Genomic DNA, 16313 nt, shown 5'->3' on the forward strand with positions numbered 1-16313 from the left:
ATTGCCCTTGTGACTCCCCGCCCCCCTTCTCACCCCACCCCCATCGTTCCCTCCCTCGTCCCTCCCCCGCCACCTCCCCTCACCCCGCCTCCTTCCCTCTCCCCACCCCCAAACCTCTCACCCGCGGCAGTCCGGTGCGAGGCCCCCTCCGGAAGGTGAGGGGAATGGATTGGACTCCGGTGGGTGAAGCGGGTGTCTAGAAGTGGTGCTAATGGGAAGAGATTTCTGGTTTCAAAAGAGGATGCTCTGCCACAAAGAGCGGCTCGCGCGCTGGCCTGGGCTCTAGCGGAGGAGAGATCCCGGGAGAACTCCGGAGCTCGCGGGGAGCGCTCCTCGGAAGACCCGGGTCAACATGCCTGTTCGCAGGGGGCATGTGGCACCACAGAACACATTTTTGGGGACCATCATACGGAAATTTGAAGGGCAAAGTAAGTTCATTTGTTTGCTTCTCTCTCCCTCGCTTTCTGCTTTGATAGTGCACTTGGCTTCCACCGCTTACTAGCTGGGGAGATCGGCAACTCCAGGCTCTGTCAAGTTCAGGGGCTGTGAAACCGAGCCAGGAGGCTCGGGTGGCAGCGGGAGTGTTCTCCCTCTAATATTAATTTTGATTTACATTTTAGATTATGGTCTCTATTGTAGAAGGCAATTTGATCCTCCTCTCCCACTGCTCCATTATCTGCCTTGCTACTTAATGTCCTACTATTCTACTATCTTAAAGGGGAACGTGCTAGTATAACATGGGTTTATATTTTTGAGGCTGTTTTATTGTAGACTTTTGAAAGTCAGAAGCAGAGCAGACCCTACTATTTGAACAAGAGTATGTAAATGGTAGTAGGGATGTAAATGGCTATGCAAACTATATTTTATCTTGGTAAATTGCAGGGCTGTGGAATGACAAGGATGCTTGCCTGCTGCTAGCTGACAGAAGCTAAACTTTGTATTGAATCAATGCAAATATATGCCCAAAGACATAATTTGGGAAAGCAGTATCTTATCTTTACTGGTTCCCAGTGCAAGCAGCTTACTATTCAAAATAATATTTCTGTCACTTTATTATCCTCTTAAAGTTTCCATTTAGAAATTTAAAAATTGAAGTATAATAAGTAAACCCCACAGATACTTACTGAATGTAGAGAAATTTAATGTACTCATGTGGACCACCTACTGGGAATTAATAATTTTTATATAAACATAGTAATCTTAAATACTAGACTTTTAAATTTATATTCTATGTTTTCTTACATGTACATTAGCACATTTATATTGTATACTTTGCAGGGTTTTTTTTTTTTTTTTTTCGGCACTGCATTTAATGATGTGAAGATCTAGTACCTTATGTACAAAATAAACTTGTACTTCCTGCTTCACATTCAACCTGGAAATAATGAATATATTATGTCATCAAAATAAATAAGTTCTTTGCATTAAATTTTCTATTACTGTACAAAATTTAAAGGTTCTCCCAAAGTAAAAGTAAAAAGGTGTTAACATGATATTGTGTAGGAAATGTATTTTTGGAAAAAATACATTATGAAAAAGTGATCATTTGCATTATTGAACTGTTAATAAATGTGAATTAGTTTCATTGCAAAGCTAGTTGTCTTTTTTCTTTTTCTTAACAATGTGTGTAGTATGCCTTAGAGGAATAGAGAAAAGCCAGATCCAAGAATAACTACTTTGAGAAAGTTGTATTCTAAGGGACAGAGTTGAAGTGAAAAATTTGACAGTTACAGGATGTTTCAATGTTTTGGCTTATAAATTTTTTATCTTACATTTAAATGGATTCTGGAAATATCAATGGGCCAGATGCTTGTTTGAATGTCCACTAGGACCCTTGGGAGTTGCAGCATTTGAGATCTGGACTATCAGGGAAATTGTGTTCTTGCAATTTGAAGAGTGATTTTTTAAATACCTTTGGTTAAAATTACTTTGGACCGTTATTCTCACTTTTAAAGTTTGTAGGATATTTTTGTGATTTTTTTTCTTGGAAAGTTCTGGGCAGTTAACATTTTGGGGAAGCACCTACATTTCAGAGCTCTTATTATGCAACAAATACGTTCACTGTTTATGAGAGTCTCAAGGAAGCTTTTTAAAAGATGCCTTACCATCTTCTTATTACAGATAAAAAATTTATCATTGCAAATGCCAGAGTGCAGAATTGTGCCATCATCTACTGCAATGATGGGTTCTGTGAGATGACTGGTTTCTCCAGGCCAGATGTCATGCAGAAGCCATGCACCTGCGACTTTCTCCATGGGCCGGAGACCAAGAGGCATGATATTGCCCAAATTGCACAGGCATTGTTGGGGTCAGAGGAGAGGAAAGTGGAGGTCACCTACTATCACAAAAATGGTAAAGTTTATTTAGGATTCCTCGTATTTTATTTCATTGAAAGGAAATTTTGATTACTGAAAGTCTGTGTGCAGAGACACTCCAGATATTTAACTGTACATGCATTCATTGCTTGTTGTGTTTTAGTGCCCAAGAAGTATGAATATTCTTCTTAGATTAATAGAAAATTTTTTCTTCTTCACTAAGGGTACTTCGAAAGTGCAGTAACTTAATGTCACTGAGGATAAAATGTCACAAATCAGTTTTGCACACTCCTTCTCTAAGGACTAATACAAAGATCAATAATTTATTACTTGCATTGATATGTATTTGGTAGGAGAGAAACAGTTTCATTTTTTTGGACTTGAAAATACGTTTTGTATTGAAGTATTGAAAACTGTGTAATCTGAAATTTAAGATTACAGCTATAAGCATTTCGTATCTCTTTAGGTGTTGATGTGCAACACCTCTTGTTTCTTTTGTTCATTTTTAAAAGAAGAGTAAGGATGATGTATAGGAACTTCTAAAAGTGGCCCAGAAAATCTGTGCATATTCAAATAGTAAAGGCTGTTCATGTATTTGATACTGTTCTAAAATAAGAAATATAGAATAGGAACTATGACTCTGTGAAGTTATCAGTACTCATTTTACAGCTGCATCAAAACTGGCATTTCAAACTTAAGGTCATGGCTCAACTTCAAGGACACACTTCCTTCTTTTAGACTTGCCATGGGGGAGACATGCATACATTAAATACACAGTATTAATGAATTCCTGTGGATGAATACTCAGATATTCCCATTTTGATGCATCACACATTCTCAAATGTTGACACTTAATGATATTTGACAAGTTAAGTTTTAAATGTCAAACAATTTTTAAAAACACACATACTGCAGTTAATTTTGTCAATATTGTATTATTATCTACTTCTTTCTGTTCCACTGATAGAAATTAATGGAGAGGAGGGGTATCTTCAGATTTGGGGGAAACTCTTAAGTATTTGGTAAATGTGTGATATGCTATAGCCTATGTCATATAATGAGTCATCATTTGGTAAACCACAGAGAAAAAGTAGCAAGGAAAAAATTTAACTCTTCCTCTTCTTTCCTTATAATTAAATGTTTCATGATAGAATGTGTACAGTTCTTAATTACTCTATTAAGTATTGCGTGAACTTAAGTGGTTATGTGCAACCAAGTCTTACTGGAAAAACAGGTTTGTATAACTTTGTATTAATCTGGAATGAAAGCAATTATATGATTATCAGAGGGCATAGAGGTTGTTTTTCAATGTTGTCCCTCTTCCTCTCTTTCTCCATCAGTAGTTTTAGCATACTAGAAATAGCCTAATTATTTTATTGTCTTGAAGGCATGTATTGGACTGAAGGTCTCACTACCCAAATCAGCTTCTCTATTTGTATACCTGAAGCCAACAAACTGGACCTTTGACATGTTTTGAGTGTCTGACATTATTTCCCCATATGAATGTTTATTAGGAAGTCAATTCAGTCTGTACTGTGGCTCTTCAGAGCATGTTGAACCATCTTTAGTCACTATGTTTTCTAAGCTATTCTATATTTCAGACTTTTTCTTCAACTCTCAGATTTGAAGCATAAAATAAATTTGGTCTGCCCAATTGCATAGATCCTAAGTATAGTATGCAAAGTGTTTTTGAATAAAAATTAATATTACACTGCCACTGAAATGGTGATATTTTGAAATCTGGTTAGTTTGTTCATGACTGTATAAAATAATCTCAAAACACCTTAAAAGGCAATTTCATATGGAATCATGATTGTAAAAAGTTCTGTAGTAAAGATGTTAGTGTATTCAGAAATATAAATTTTCTTCTGAATGATTTGCTTGGGTATATGAATGAAAGTTCTTGTTTTCTTACACAAATTATTTGAAAGGTCTTTTAGATATGGAAATGTCAAGCTTTGGTGGTAACTTTGTTCTGTTTTTTTTTTTTTCTCCAGATTGTGATTCAGTCTTTAAGAACTTGGTTATCTTTAGCATTAACAACAAAAGTTGCCTATTTAGCTTTAATTGATGTGAGAAACTTAAGATAATTAGTCAAGATTTTTCTGGTTTTCCAAATTAAAATAATTAATTTAAATGAACTTTTTAGATTAGGATTCAGTCACACTTTTTTCTTTAATGTGTTTTGTGTGTGTCTGTGTGTGTGTGTGTGCTGTTGATACTTCCAATACTTTTTCTAGAATCTTCAGAGCATATTGGTTTCATTCACATGCCAACTGTAAAATTAGTCAGAACTTCTGAAGTTCAAGTGCTTTAATAGTCTTACATCTTATAGACTTGCCAGGCATTGTGCATTTATAAAAGCAGGAAAAGAAAAAATAAATCAACATTTTCATTGGTTTGCTTCTCAAAGTTTCTTAATTCTTAATAATTGAGGTCATTCACTTTTGGTAGTTTCTTGGTTTCTTGACTATTTACAGTAAATGCTTCCTTGACTTATTCTTAATTTAGCCTTTTATAGGAATATAGAAAATCGTGTTATAAGCACAATGAGGAAGTTAACAAAAAGTTGAGATACTCTGTTTTCACTTTCTCTATTTATTCAAAATGGAGTAGCAAATGTATGAGCAAGGCATTATTTCTGAAATTTGTTTTCCAAAGTAATCCAGAGGCTTTATAAGCTGGTTAAACTTATGATCTATGCAAGGAGTTCACATTGGTACAGTGTGCTGTGAACCACATGATCCATTGTGAAGCAACACTTCCTACATCGCTCCTTTATGTGTTTGTGCTAGGTACAATTGGACTTGCTGTTTGCCAGAATATCAATTTTTGAAAACCTTGTTATTTGCAATAGGAATATTTGACAGCCCTTCCTTTGAGGAGTCTATTTTACAGTTTAAATCATTATTGCATAAATCATTCTTGGCAGCTGTGAAATATTGCTTGAGGTGATGAAGCTGTAAATCTTTTGACATAAAATTCTAATTATACAAAACTATAATTATGCCAAGGCTTATATAAGGATGGGCATGTATTTTAATAGTGTAATATGTTCACTTTAAAAGCAACATTTTTAGGTATAGTGATTGAAAAATCACAAATACTTCAGTTATTAACTAGTCCATCATTCTGGAAGTAGGAAAAAAAAAATCCAAAACAAAAGATAGTTTAGTTGGTCATCTCTTAGTTTATTGCTCATCTGGTCTGGGATGCATGCTGCAATAAAATTAGCTAGTTAAAGTGCTAAAACCCCTTCAATCACATTTAGATATGCTTTAAATTATCAAACAACTTTAAACATTTGGAAAAATAAAAGTAAATTTCTCCAGGACAAATAAGGATCCTTAGAAGGAAAACATGATCTAAAGTGTTTTATTTTAGTGGTCATGGCATTCCTGTATTTTTGGCATTATGCTTCCAGGGGTATTAAAATGACAATTTTGTTAACAAAACAGAAATGTATAGTACTACTTTCTTCATCTTTGAAGCTTATTTTAAAGAACTGAGGGATGAGTAGGGGCTGAAGAAAGATTTTGCCTAATCCAGAAAATATCCAGAAAGCAAAGTTACAGCAGCAAATTTGATGCAACTAAACACAAGAAGAGGTCTTGGTTCGCTAACACAGAACCTGCTCTCTCTGACAATTATGCAGAATGACCTTCTTTAAAGTGCTGATTTGTGAGTAAAGATGAAGATGCATGTTGAGCGCCCCCTCTCTCTAAGGAAATGTTTTAAGCCCTAGGGAACAGAAGGAGGATCTCCAGTGGAAGATACAACTTGATCTCTGCTTTCAGAACTTTTGTATTATAGAAGCACTTACGTTCATTTCTATCTTCTAATCCCTGGATGTTTTCATGAAATTGTTTTCAAAGAAAAAGAATACATGAACTATAAAATCAAGGTTTTATATAGAGAACCTACAAATTTTAGGACTCATTGCCACTCTTCTTCTATTTCCCAACCTTAAAATAAAGTTGCTAATGTACATATACACATTATATTTAATATAATTACATATAATGTAAACACCTTTTACTGCTTACGTATAATAATTTGTTAAAGAAGCAATGCAGTTCAGTTAAAATTTTAACAGTACAAACATAACTATTACAATAGCTTTCTATAAGTTATAAGAAACATAATATATTCAGCTCTCCTAATTCTTGGATTGTGTAGTAGAGATATAGATGGTATTTCTTAAGACAAGAATAGAAATATATATCATGTGTGGGTAATTCAGGCAATAAGAAATATTTCCAAGGAGTATGTTGCCTATAATTTGTTTTGGTGTCATTTTAACTCTTTGTTTATACTATTCCCTGTCCTACTGATAGGATATTATAGCAACAAATAATCCTAAAACTCATTTCCTTCCACCTACCTAAATTTCATTACCTCCCATGTGTTCTGGATATTATACTTGTTCAATTGTATTTATTGGTGAAATGAACATTGTCAAGAAACAGTCTTCCTCACAATGTGAAAACTTTGTTTTGTTATTGTTCCCAGTGAAACCAAATGGCTTGAAAATAGGAGTGAGCTCTTGTTTATTGATCCTCTTATGCCACCTCCTAGTACTATACCTGTAAGCAGTTCTGATGCTAGAAAGAAGTGATGTTTTCTGTGGCTTGAGAGATAACTGCTTGGTTATTTTTATACCCAAAGGACTTGAGAACAGAGTCAGTTTAAAACAATGGGACTAGAATAGGTTTAATGGAAAGAACTTGCTTCTACTGGCCTCTAAGTGTTTTGGTTTGTTGTTACTGTTGCTTGTTATAAATAACTACTGAATCAACTGCTGGCAGCCAGCCTGCCATGAGAGTCCCTGCATACTTGAACCACAGGGAAGTAGCAGTTGGAGTATGAAGTATGGAGGCATCGCCTTGAATCTGTCCATCTATACTAGAAACCTTAGTTCATGTTATGTTTGTTTGTTTTTTTTTTCTCTCCCCCTTCACTCTAAACGCAGCTGGCCACCAAATCCTTTCAGTCTTTACATCTGAAATATCTCACAATGCTATTCCTACTTCTCCATCCACTGTCAAGTGCTCTGATTGAAGTCAGCTTAGTCCTTCTTCTGAAGTATTGAATCCAGATTCCCTCCCTCTCTAATCCCTTCTCCACAATGCCATCAGAGAGCTATTTCTGAAACATGAATCACTTACTCTGATGACTTATTGGAGCCACAATTATAGTAAATAAATTACATGTATTAAATGATGGGTACAACAACCCCATAGATATACATACTCTTATAACCATTTAATGGAAAGAAACAGACCCACAGAGACTGAGCAGTTTGTGAGACCACACATGGCTCCTAAGTGGTAGAACTGAGCCCTCAACAGCTTTGCCTTACTGTTGCACAGTGCAGTTACATTATATCTCAGCCTAATGTATTAGATTCTTTCTCAGTATGTTTGGTGACCTTCAGAGTTAACTTGGATTTTCAAGGAGGGTATTTTTTGAGGAGCCACAATAGATTTACTTTGCTCTGACAATAACTAGATATATTTAACCAAGTTTACTTTCTTGGTTCTTTAATTTTCCTTTTCTAACATGTATATTTGGAGAATAGCATCTACTTTGTTAGGCTGATTGAAATATGCTGCACTCAGTAAACAGCATAGCTTTATTTCTGATATGGTTTCTTGCCCATAATGTGCTCAATAAATATCAACTAGTTGAATATATTGCCAATTCTGTTTCACTTACAAATCTTATATTCCAATCATACTTTACTGCACTTTTATACACCCAAGGGTTTGCTCACCTTTCAGAAGCTTTCTTTTATAATAAATACTTCAAAGTCTCTCTGAATGGATTTGCCCTTCCCTCTGCTTCTCACCCTTCAGAAACCACCATCATCCTTCCAAAGACAGATCAAAAGACTTCTTTGTAAAGTCATTGCTGATGTCTTCACTGCCTGCTCCCCTGTGTCTTCAACCACTGTGTTCTTAATTCCAATGTAGACTTTCCAGTGGGCTACATATTATTGTATATAATGGTAGTTAATTTTATCTATTTTCTGAACAAATTTAGAGGAATTACTAAGTCTTGTTAATTTCTGTGCCCTGAATATATGGATATCAAGTGGGTGCTCAATTTTTACTTAAAAAATGAAAAGGGCATGTGGGATGGTACAATGGAATTGAAGAAACAAACAGGTTTAGATCAAGAGATTTCCCAGAAACCAAGATATAGGGTAAGTGATTTTTTTTTTCTTTTTCTTGGCACTGGGGATTGAACTCAGGGGAACTCATACACTGAGCCACATCCCCAGCTCTATTTTACATTTCATTTAAAGACAGGATATCACTGAGTTGCTCAGTGCCTTGCTTTTGCTGAGGCTGGCTTTGAACTCTCAATCCTCCTGCCTCAGCCTCCTGAACTACTGAGATTATAGGAATGCACCACCACGCCTGGATGGTTTTTGTAATTTTCTTAGGAGCACTTCTGTACTATTTTTCAGAACAGTTTTCTTCTTAATTTTATTAACTACCATATTTCTTTGTTTATTAATCTAAAATGTTAAATGTTTTAATGCCCTGTAGCTATACAAATAGTCAAAAAAATATTTAGCGAACTTAGGGAGGAATTATGAAATCAGAAGTTATCAATCAGTTACCACAGGTGCCACTTACTGGCCACCCCACTACTGACTCACAATTGTTCCCAACCAATCCCTAACAAACAATCCCAAAGACCTCTTCTGCCCTTTTCTTACTTACTTGTATTTTTTGTGTTTGATAGATTTTCTCTCCTCACTGCTTATGTTACACAGTACTGACTTTTTATATGTATTACAACATTTTATCATTCAGTGTTTTCTTGAAAATTCTTAATCAACAATGAAGCTTAATCTCAGGGTAACACAATAATGAATATACAAAACCTAAAGCAATCTTTTGTTATTAGTAAAAAATAGCAATCATTAATTACAATCATGAAATGAATGTTTTCTCTCTCTTGGCTGTGCTGTCTGCAACAGAATCAGACAGCGGCAAAACATTAATCACAACAGTGAGGAAACACGTCCTATTACTGAACAATTAAGAAAGTCAAATTTCTACTTGTCCCAGGTGAGTTATGAGAAAACAGAGTACCAAGCTCCTATTGTCATGAATGAACATCCCATAATATCCTTTTCTTTCTCCTTTAATTTAAATTTAAATTCTAATTAAGAACAGCAAAGTGTTCTTTCTGTGACAATTCAAACTATGGCTCCCTATGACCTCTCCCCAGTTGAAATAGGCCTCCTGTGTACAAACTTGTCTTTTTTTATGGTTTCCACTATCTTGTAGAATGTCTCTTGGTACTTTTCACTCAGAAAAGGAGTAAAATTAGCTGTGGCTATGCTTCATGGGTATAAATTTTGGGAGGGGTGAGAGAGGACTGTGGGTAGTTTCTGCCCTTAGTTGGCTCCATTCGTAAGGTGATCTCAAGTTAGACTGTACCTGCTGGGGCATGCCAGGCTCCTTGCATAGAGGTGCTTCTGTTGTCTGCATTTTCTTCCCAAATGATCAGCTAGAAATTATTATTTCAGCAGGTGGATTTCTACCACTGCAAGCTTTATGTATTGTTTTTTTTTTTTCTCCTCTCCCCCCCCTTCCTCTAGGACTATTAGAACTGTTTTATTTATGCCATTGTGTGTTAGTTTTTATAGAATATTAATTCTTGCATGTTGTTTAAAACATTGGTAGAGTTCAGAAAACTTGGATCACGTCGCCTCTCAATATGCACCACTGACCTCTGCTCAAAATATCCTTTTATTCAGTGAAATCTGTGCTAATGACACAAGATGATAGGCATGATGACAAAGATTAATGTAAGAAAATAGTGGTGGTTTATAGTCAATTTCTTAAAGAAAAGTAAACAACAAAAATTGGGACAAACTAAATAAAGTATTTCCTTACCAAAAAAAAAAAAAAAAAACTTGTGTTAGAAAAGATCACACATTGAAATCAATCTTAAGGTCTTCATATACACTAATTAAGATCATTTCTACTTGACAGAAATCAGTGTTAGAGCTAAGAACATGATATGATGAGTGAATAATTTTTAATCAGGTTTTTGTTTACCTTTCATACTACATTAGTTAATATTTCTTCTAGTTTTTCTAGAAAATCTTATGTGTACAATTCATTTTCTTTAATATTATTAGCCAGTTGATCTTTAACTATTCATTTATTCAAGTGTGTTTTACACAATGGATGTGCTTTCCAGATGTTAATTCTCATTGTCTTTCGAATGGTCTACCAAATTAGATCCCCAAAAGACTAATGCTTATTGAATCCCAGTTCTATTACTGGTTCTTCATAGAAATTTCTTTGTCTGATTTTCATGACAACCTTGGGAGTAGAAATTACTGTATTATTTCATTCTACAGATTAGTTAATTTGATGTTCAGAGAAGTTAAGTCAAATATTTATGATCACAGAGCAAGGTGGAGGTAAAGTTTACAGCTTAGATTTGTCTGTGCTTGCCAATTCTATATATTGCCTTCAAATGATATAGTTTTAAAGGGTAACCTTGCCCCATCTTATATATCCTCATTCTAGTTCTGAATTGTAGATTCTATTATTTATCCAAAGTGTAAATCTAACCAGTTTAGTTCACACCAAAAAGTGAATGAAACAAAGTTCACCATAAATGTTTTGCAATTAAAACAATGTTATCAGTCAAAATGAATCTATCTGGCAGCATGTTACATACAGTTCAGCGAAGTGAGGGTAGCTGGGATTTGCTTATAGTCTCTCCATAATTATTAGTGACGCTCTCTTTTCTATTAAAAGCATGCCAGTTTTGAGATATAAATTATACAGTTGACTCATAGTTGAGGCACAATTTTAGTTAAGCATCCCTCATCTGATGTTTGTCTGGTCCTTGTCCAGGAAGTCAGGGAGAAATTTCCCATCGCAGTGTGATTCAGTCCTAAGGATCTGTGCAGTGTTCTTTCTCTTTCCCATAACAGAGTTTTATTTCCTGGCAAGATGATGTGATTTGAAAAAATTCACCATTAGTATTTATAAAGGAAATTATAATTTACTAGTATGGAAAGTTCCTGGTTATTTAAAACTCTTCCACATTTCTCCATCTTGAGCCAAATGTCAGAGTCAGCACATACCTATCCTGCGTTTGAGCTCCTCCCAGAGGCCACCACCCTTAGGACTCTTCCATCTGTACACGTGACTCCTTCATCCTGGAATAGCCTTCATGACCCCTTCCTACACCATTCATCAACACCCTCTAATTTTAAGCAAATTTCTGTGCAGTTTCAACCTCAGCTCCTTTTCAAGATCTCCTCTAAATCCTCAGGCAGCTTTTTCCACGTTCCCTAACATTTTTTTCCTTGTCTCTATTAGGACACTTATGAAATTATAGTGTGGTAATTTGTTTCTATGTCTGTCTCTTCCACTCAGCTTTGAACATTTTGAAGAGACTTATTAAGACACTCATGAAAAACTAAAGGAAATGGCTGAATAGCAAAGAGTGGATTTAAAGTAGCCCAGGAATACACCTATTTATAAGTGAAAATGTCTACAAGGTAGCAGGGGCTGGAAAAGTCTTATGCATTTATCCATTCATTTACTCATTCAACATCTAGTGTCAATAATTTTGCTAGGGATGAGAACTGTAAAAATTATCAGCTTCTTTATTAATTGAGAAATAATAATGTACTATCATATAGTTTATATATTTTAAAGAAGTTTATTATAATATTTAGAAAACTATCTCTGTAAAAAGACTTAACAAGTAATCATCCTCCTTAGTCAAGAAGGAGAAACATGAATGGTCAGAACAGTCCAGATAGATCTTTAGTGCCTACACACCATCTGCTGATTTTGATGGGGGCATTCACAGGTCAGTGAAGAGAAGAATTTGTCTGCTCTTGCTTATAATAACATATGCAAGTTTTCAAGTCATCCCAACACTCCCGGCACCTCCTCCATTAAATCCACATGATAAAATACTAATAAAACCTTGCAATTATTCTGATGTCATTTTCTGCTATTTTCCCACACACACTGGAAATAGCTTCATCTTTTTACTGGTCTCCCAACACAGTGAATTCATTTTTCCTAATCCTGAGTCATGAACTTAGATTATAAAGCCTTTATGGTATCAGAAGGCACTTCATCAGTCACATCCTGATACAGGACTTCAACACCTCAGGAAGGACTTCTTATTTTTACTTTCTCTCTGTCTGTCAAAGTGATTTAACTGTGATGTTTAAAAAAATTAGAAAATACAGAGATAAATTAAAAAGTAAAGACATATGGTCTTGAAACTAAGAGATATCAACTGCTAAAATAATGGCATGTATTCCATCTATATTTTTTTTATATAAATACACTCATACCTCTCTGTGTGTGCATGTGGACATTCCCAGGACAACACTATAAATTTTGTACCAATCAGTAGCTTGTTTTCCTCACTGAGAAATTCATACTGAACTTGCATGTTTTAATGATTACGTAGTATTTGTTACATGGTCAGACTGTAAATTATTTTAATATTCACAGATATAGCCTTAAAGGAAATAGCATGTTACCATGGATACCTTATTAATAAACACTTTACAATTTCCAACTTTTTTACATTTGTAAAAACATACTGAGATTCTGTTGCTCAACCTGTACCATTCTAAGCCTAGTATATTCTTATAGAAATATTATTGCTGGCTATAACAGTATGTGTATCTTTGATACTTCTTGTTACATACTCTGAAGGGGAATGTATTTAAGTAGCCATTTCATGAATATAATTAAATTTGGCATGCCTTTTAATTGTTGTTGAGCAAATATAAGTAGTATCTTATTTTCTGATAATTAAATTTAACCCAAAATGTTTTTTACAAAAACATGTATAGAAAATATTTGAGGCAATTTATTTTCTTTGTTAAAGAAACTAGTGCCGAGTATCATCATCTCTAGGGAGCATGACTATTCAAACACTCCTGTGAATAACTGACCGACTAGCCTGGACACCCCATCCCGCACCATTCTTTCCAATCTGCTCTTCACATTCAGATTTGTCTTTCAGTGATTTTCTTGCAGTTTTCCATATCTCAAATTAATACTAGTCATTTACTCCTTAAATAATTTACTAATTAAAAGTTAAAGGATTCTTTGAACTTTTTCCTTTTTTCTATATGAAATAAGTTGGATTTTAATTTAAGCATTTCTTATTATCCACATAAACTGTGATAGAAAGTATGTGAAGAGTTTCTATTCAATAGTTTTTACTCAGATATATGAATTTTCTATAAAAATTTATAGCTTTGCTTAGATGCAAAGTGATAAGTAAAAATGTACTTGTATACCACAAATTGAATCAAATGCTCAAAATTTCACAATAGTGTCTGAGGAAATATATAAGCAATATAAACTCAACACTGTATTAGATAAACGACCAACATTATCTCAATATTCCAATATAATACTATTGAAATGACTGCAGAGAAAGATCATTCTCTACCTGGGCAGCTTTACTGAGCTCAGACATGCAGAGCTCAGGTAATCTGATCTTTCTAGTTGTGACTCAATTCTCAGGTCTTCCCTCTAGGTGTTCTTTATAATGAATGTCACTTAACCAAGGCTCAGTAGGATTTATGGATTCTCACACTGCTGTTCTCAAAATTTGCTCCCTAAATAAATAACTACACAGAGATGCCACTAATGATGCACAACTTCTACTATCCCATTAGTGGCATCTATTTAGTTCTCATTGTAAAATCACAGGACTTATCTCTGCAGTCCACTGTCTCTAAAGCGTACAGAAGGCATCCTGCTGAAATTTATACCTGCTAACGTTCATTATTTTAAATATATTCACTGCAATGTGTGTATAGTATGAGTTATGTAACCTTTTCATTTTTATTATTGGCTCATTCAAGGTTGCCAATATCTTCAATGATAATTTGCCTTTGTAACACACTTCCTATCAAAAAGTTTGATTGATTTCATTTTTTGGAAAATATGAGCAATAATGATTGCATTCTCTAAATCTTTGCCAAGTAGTAGTTTATAATGTATAAAGCTAACTAGGGAAACTATAATTCTACTACACAAAAGACAATTTCAAGTATAAAAGAATATGCAAAATTATTTTCATGAGTACTTCTATGACATTTAAAGAAGCAATAGTAACCTATATTTAAAATACAAAGAATGAAGATGAAACTTGATATTTTAACTGATTTAACTGCACGAATGCCTAGAAACAACAATAAAAAACATTCCAAATATTTCATCACTTTCAGTCGGGCAGAAGTTTTAGATGCTATTCTCTGTTTTTTTTTTTTAAATTAATTTTTATTGTTGATTGTTCAAAACATTATATAGTTCTTGATATATCATATTTCACACTTTGATTCAAGTGGGATATGAACTCCCATTTTTACCCTGTATACAGATTGCAGAATCACATCAGTTGCACATCCATTGATTTACATATTGCCATACTGGTGTCTGTTGTATTCTGCTGCCTTTCCTATCCTCTACTATCCCTCCTCCCCGCCTCCCCTCCCGTCTTCTCTCTCTAATCCCTCTACTGTAATTCATTTCTCTGTTAAAGATACAAAGAAACAAGGACTCAGGCCAGAAACCTTTTTTATTATGCTAATAACATTTTAATGTTACTAGTCAGGACTTCCTTACAAGTATCCCATTGCTCCAGTTAAAATAATTACCTTCTTCTCATTCTCATATTCAATTGAAACATAACCCATAACTCAAATTCTATAGTTGTTTTCCTAGATTAATAGTATGAATGAATTAAATAATAGAGTATGATTGGAGCACCTTAAATAATTTTAAGAATTGCTGTCACTTATTGAGCAGTTATGATGTGCCAGTACTCTTCTAAAAATCTTCATTTAAAAAAATTCTATAAGAGGTAAAATTTCTTGATTGACATAGTGAGGTGTAAACTCATTCCTCCCCTTCTCCATCCATCATTTAATGAGAATGAAAAAAAAAATGTCTCATTTATAGCAAAGGTGTGGAAAAAATTGAAACCTAACTACTTTAAAGAAAATCTGTAGATTAAAAATACCCAATATGTGCTAAGGTGGTGACATAATTCAGTATCCAAAGGATGAATATTTTGAAAAAGATAGGGGGAAGTTATTCAAGAGGAAAAAATCCAGGATTGTTCCGGGCAAACTGCAAATACGGGCACTGTAAGTACAACCTGTATGTGACATTGTATATCTGATTTTTCAGAATGTATATCCTTCTATAGAAATGGCTTTTCATGAACGTTTTTTAGGCTTTCCAAACTGGTGAGTTAAAAAATGTAGCCACTCATTTTTGCAAAGCCTAAAATGCATACTGTTTAGACAAAGACAGTATCTTACAATCTAGAGAAGTGACTCAGAATTCCTCTAAAGAATACATTGCACCTGCTGACCTCTTTGAAATAGGACTACAAATGAATCCCTCTATAAATACCATGTTGACGGTTCTTAGTAAAGGGAATTAACCTCAACCATTTTGTGAACCATTGTGAGTCAGGAGAATAGCAATGTACTAAAGGTAAAAAGATTGAGTTCATTGTTGAATGCCAACAGACTGTTACAGGATATCTTCGACTTTCAAAAGGATCTTTATCTTGAACTCTACTAAAGCCTGGCTGTGTATAGAGCATGTGCACAGTTAGGTTTTAGTTTAGTTTTTTTTTTTTTTTTTTTTCCCAACTTCTCCTTCCAGCCTCGGTTGCATGGGTCAGTCTGTTTGTAATTCTGTGATTAAAATTATTCTTGCATCACATGTAAAATTTCTTGTTTGATGCATATGTATTAAGTAGGGGGAGACATGCCCAGAAAAGTTGGAGCTGATAGCATCCAAGGATAAAGTCATCAACATTCTGATAAGAAATAATGAAACATTAATTAGTTTATTTAGATTTTGCAATGTAAAATCAATTTATTTGTCCTCATGAACTTCAGTAGAAATTAATCTCTTCAGTTTCAAAAGGAAAGTACAGACA

General features: G+C 34.4%; 1 protein-coding gene across 2 annotated transcripts in view; it reads left to right on the forward strand.

The window, feature by feature from the left end:
• Positions 1-352: 352 nt before the first annotated feature.
• Positions 353-16313, forward strand: part of Kcnh7 (potassium voltage-gated channel subfamily H member 7) — a 456737-nt gene continuing 440776 nt past the window's right edge. For both annotated transcript variants that reach the window (XM_076866090.1, XM_076866091.1), the window contains exons 1-2: positions 353-428; positions 2122-2352. In XM_076866090.1, the coding sequence (XP_076722205.1) occupies positions 353-428; positions 2122-2352 (307 nt within the window). The remainder of the gene's footprint in view (positions 429-2121; positions 2353-16313) is intronic.

The sequence above is a fragment of the Callospermophilus lateralis genome, chromosome 9, assembly GCF_048772815.1.
Source record: "Callospermophilus lateralis isolate mCalLat2 chromosome 9, mCalLat2.hap1, whole genome shotgun sequence".
NCBI classification, from domain to species: Eukaryota; Metazoa; Chordata; class Mammalia; order Rodentia; family Sciuridae; genus Callospermophilus; species Callospermophilus lateralis.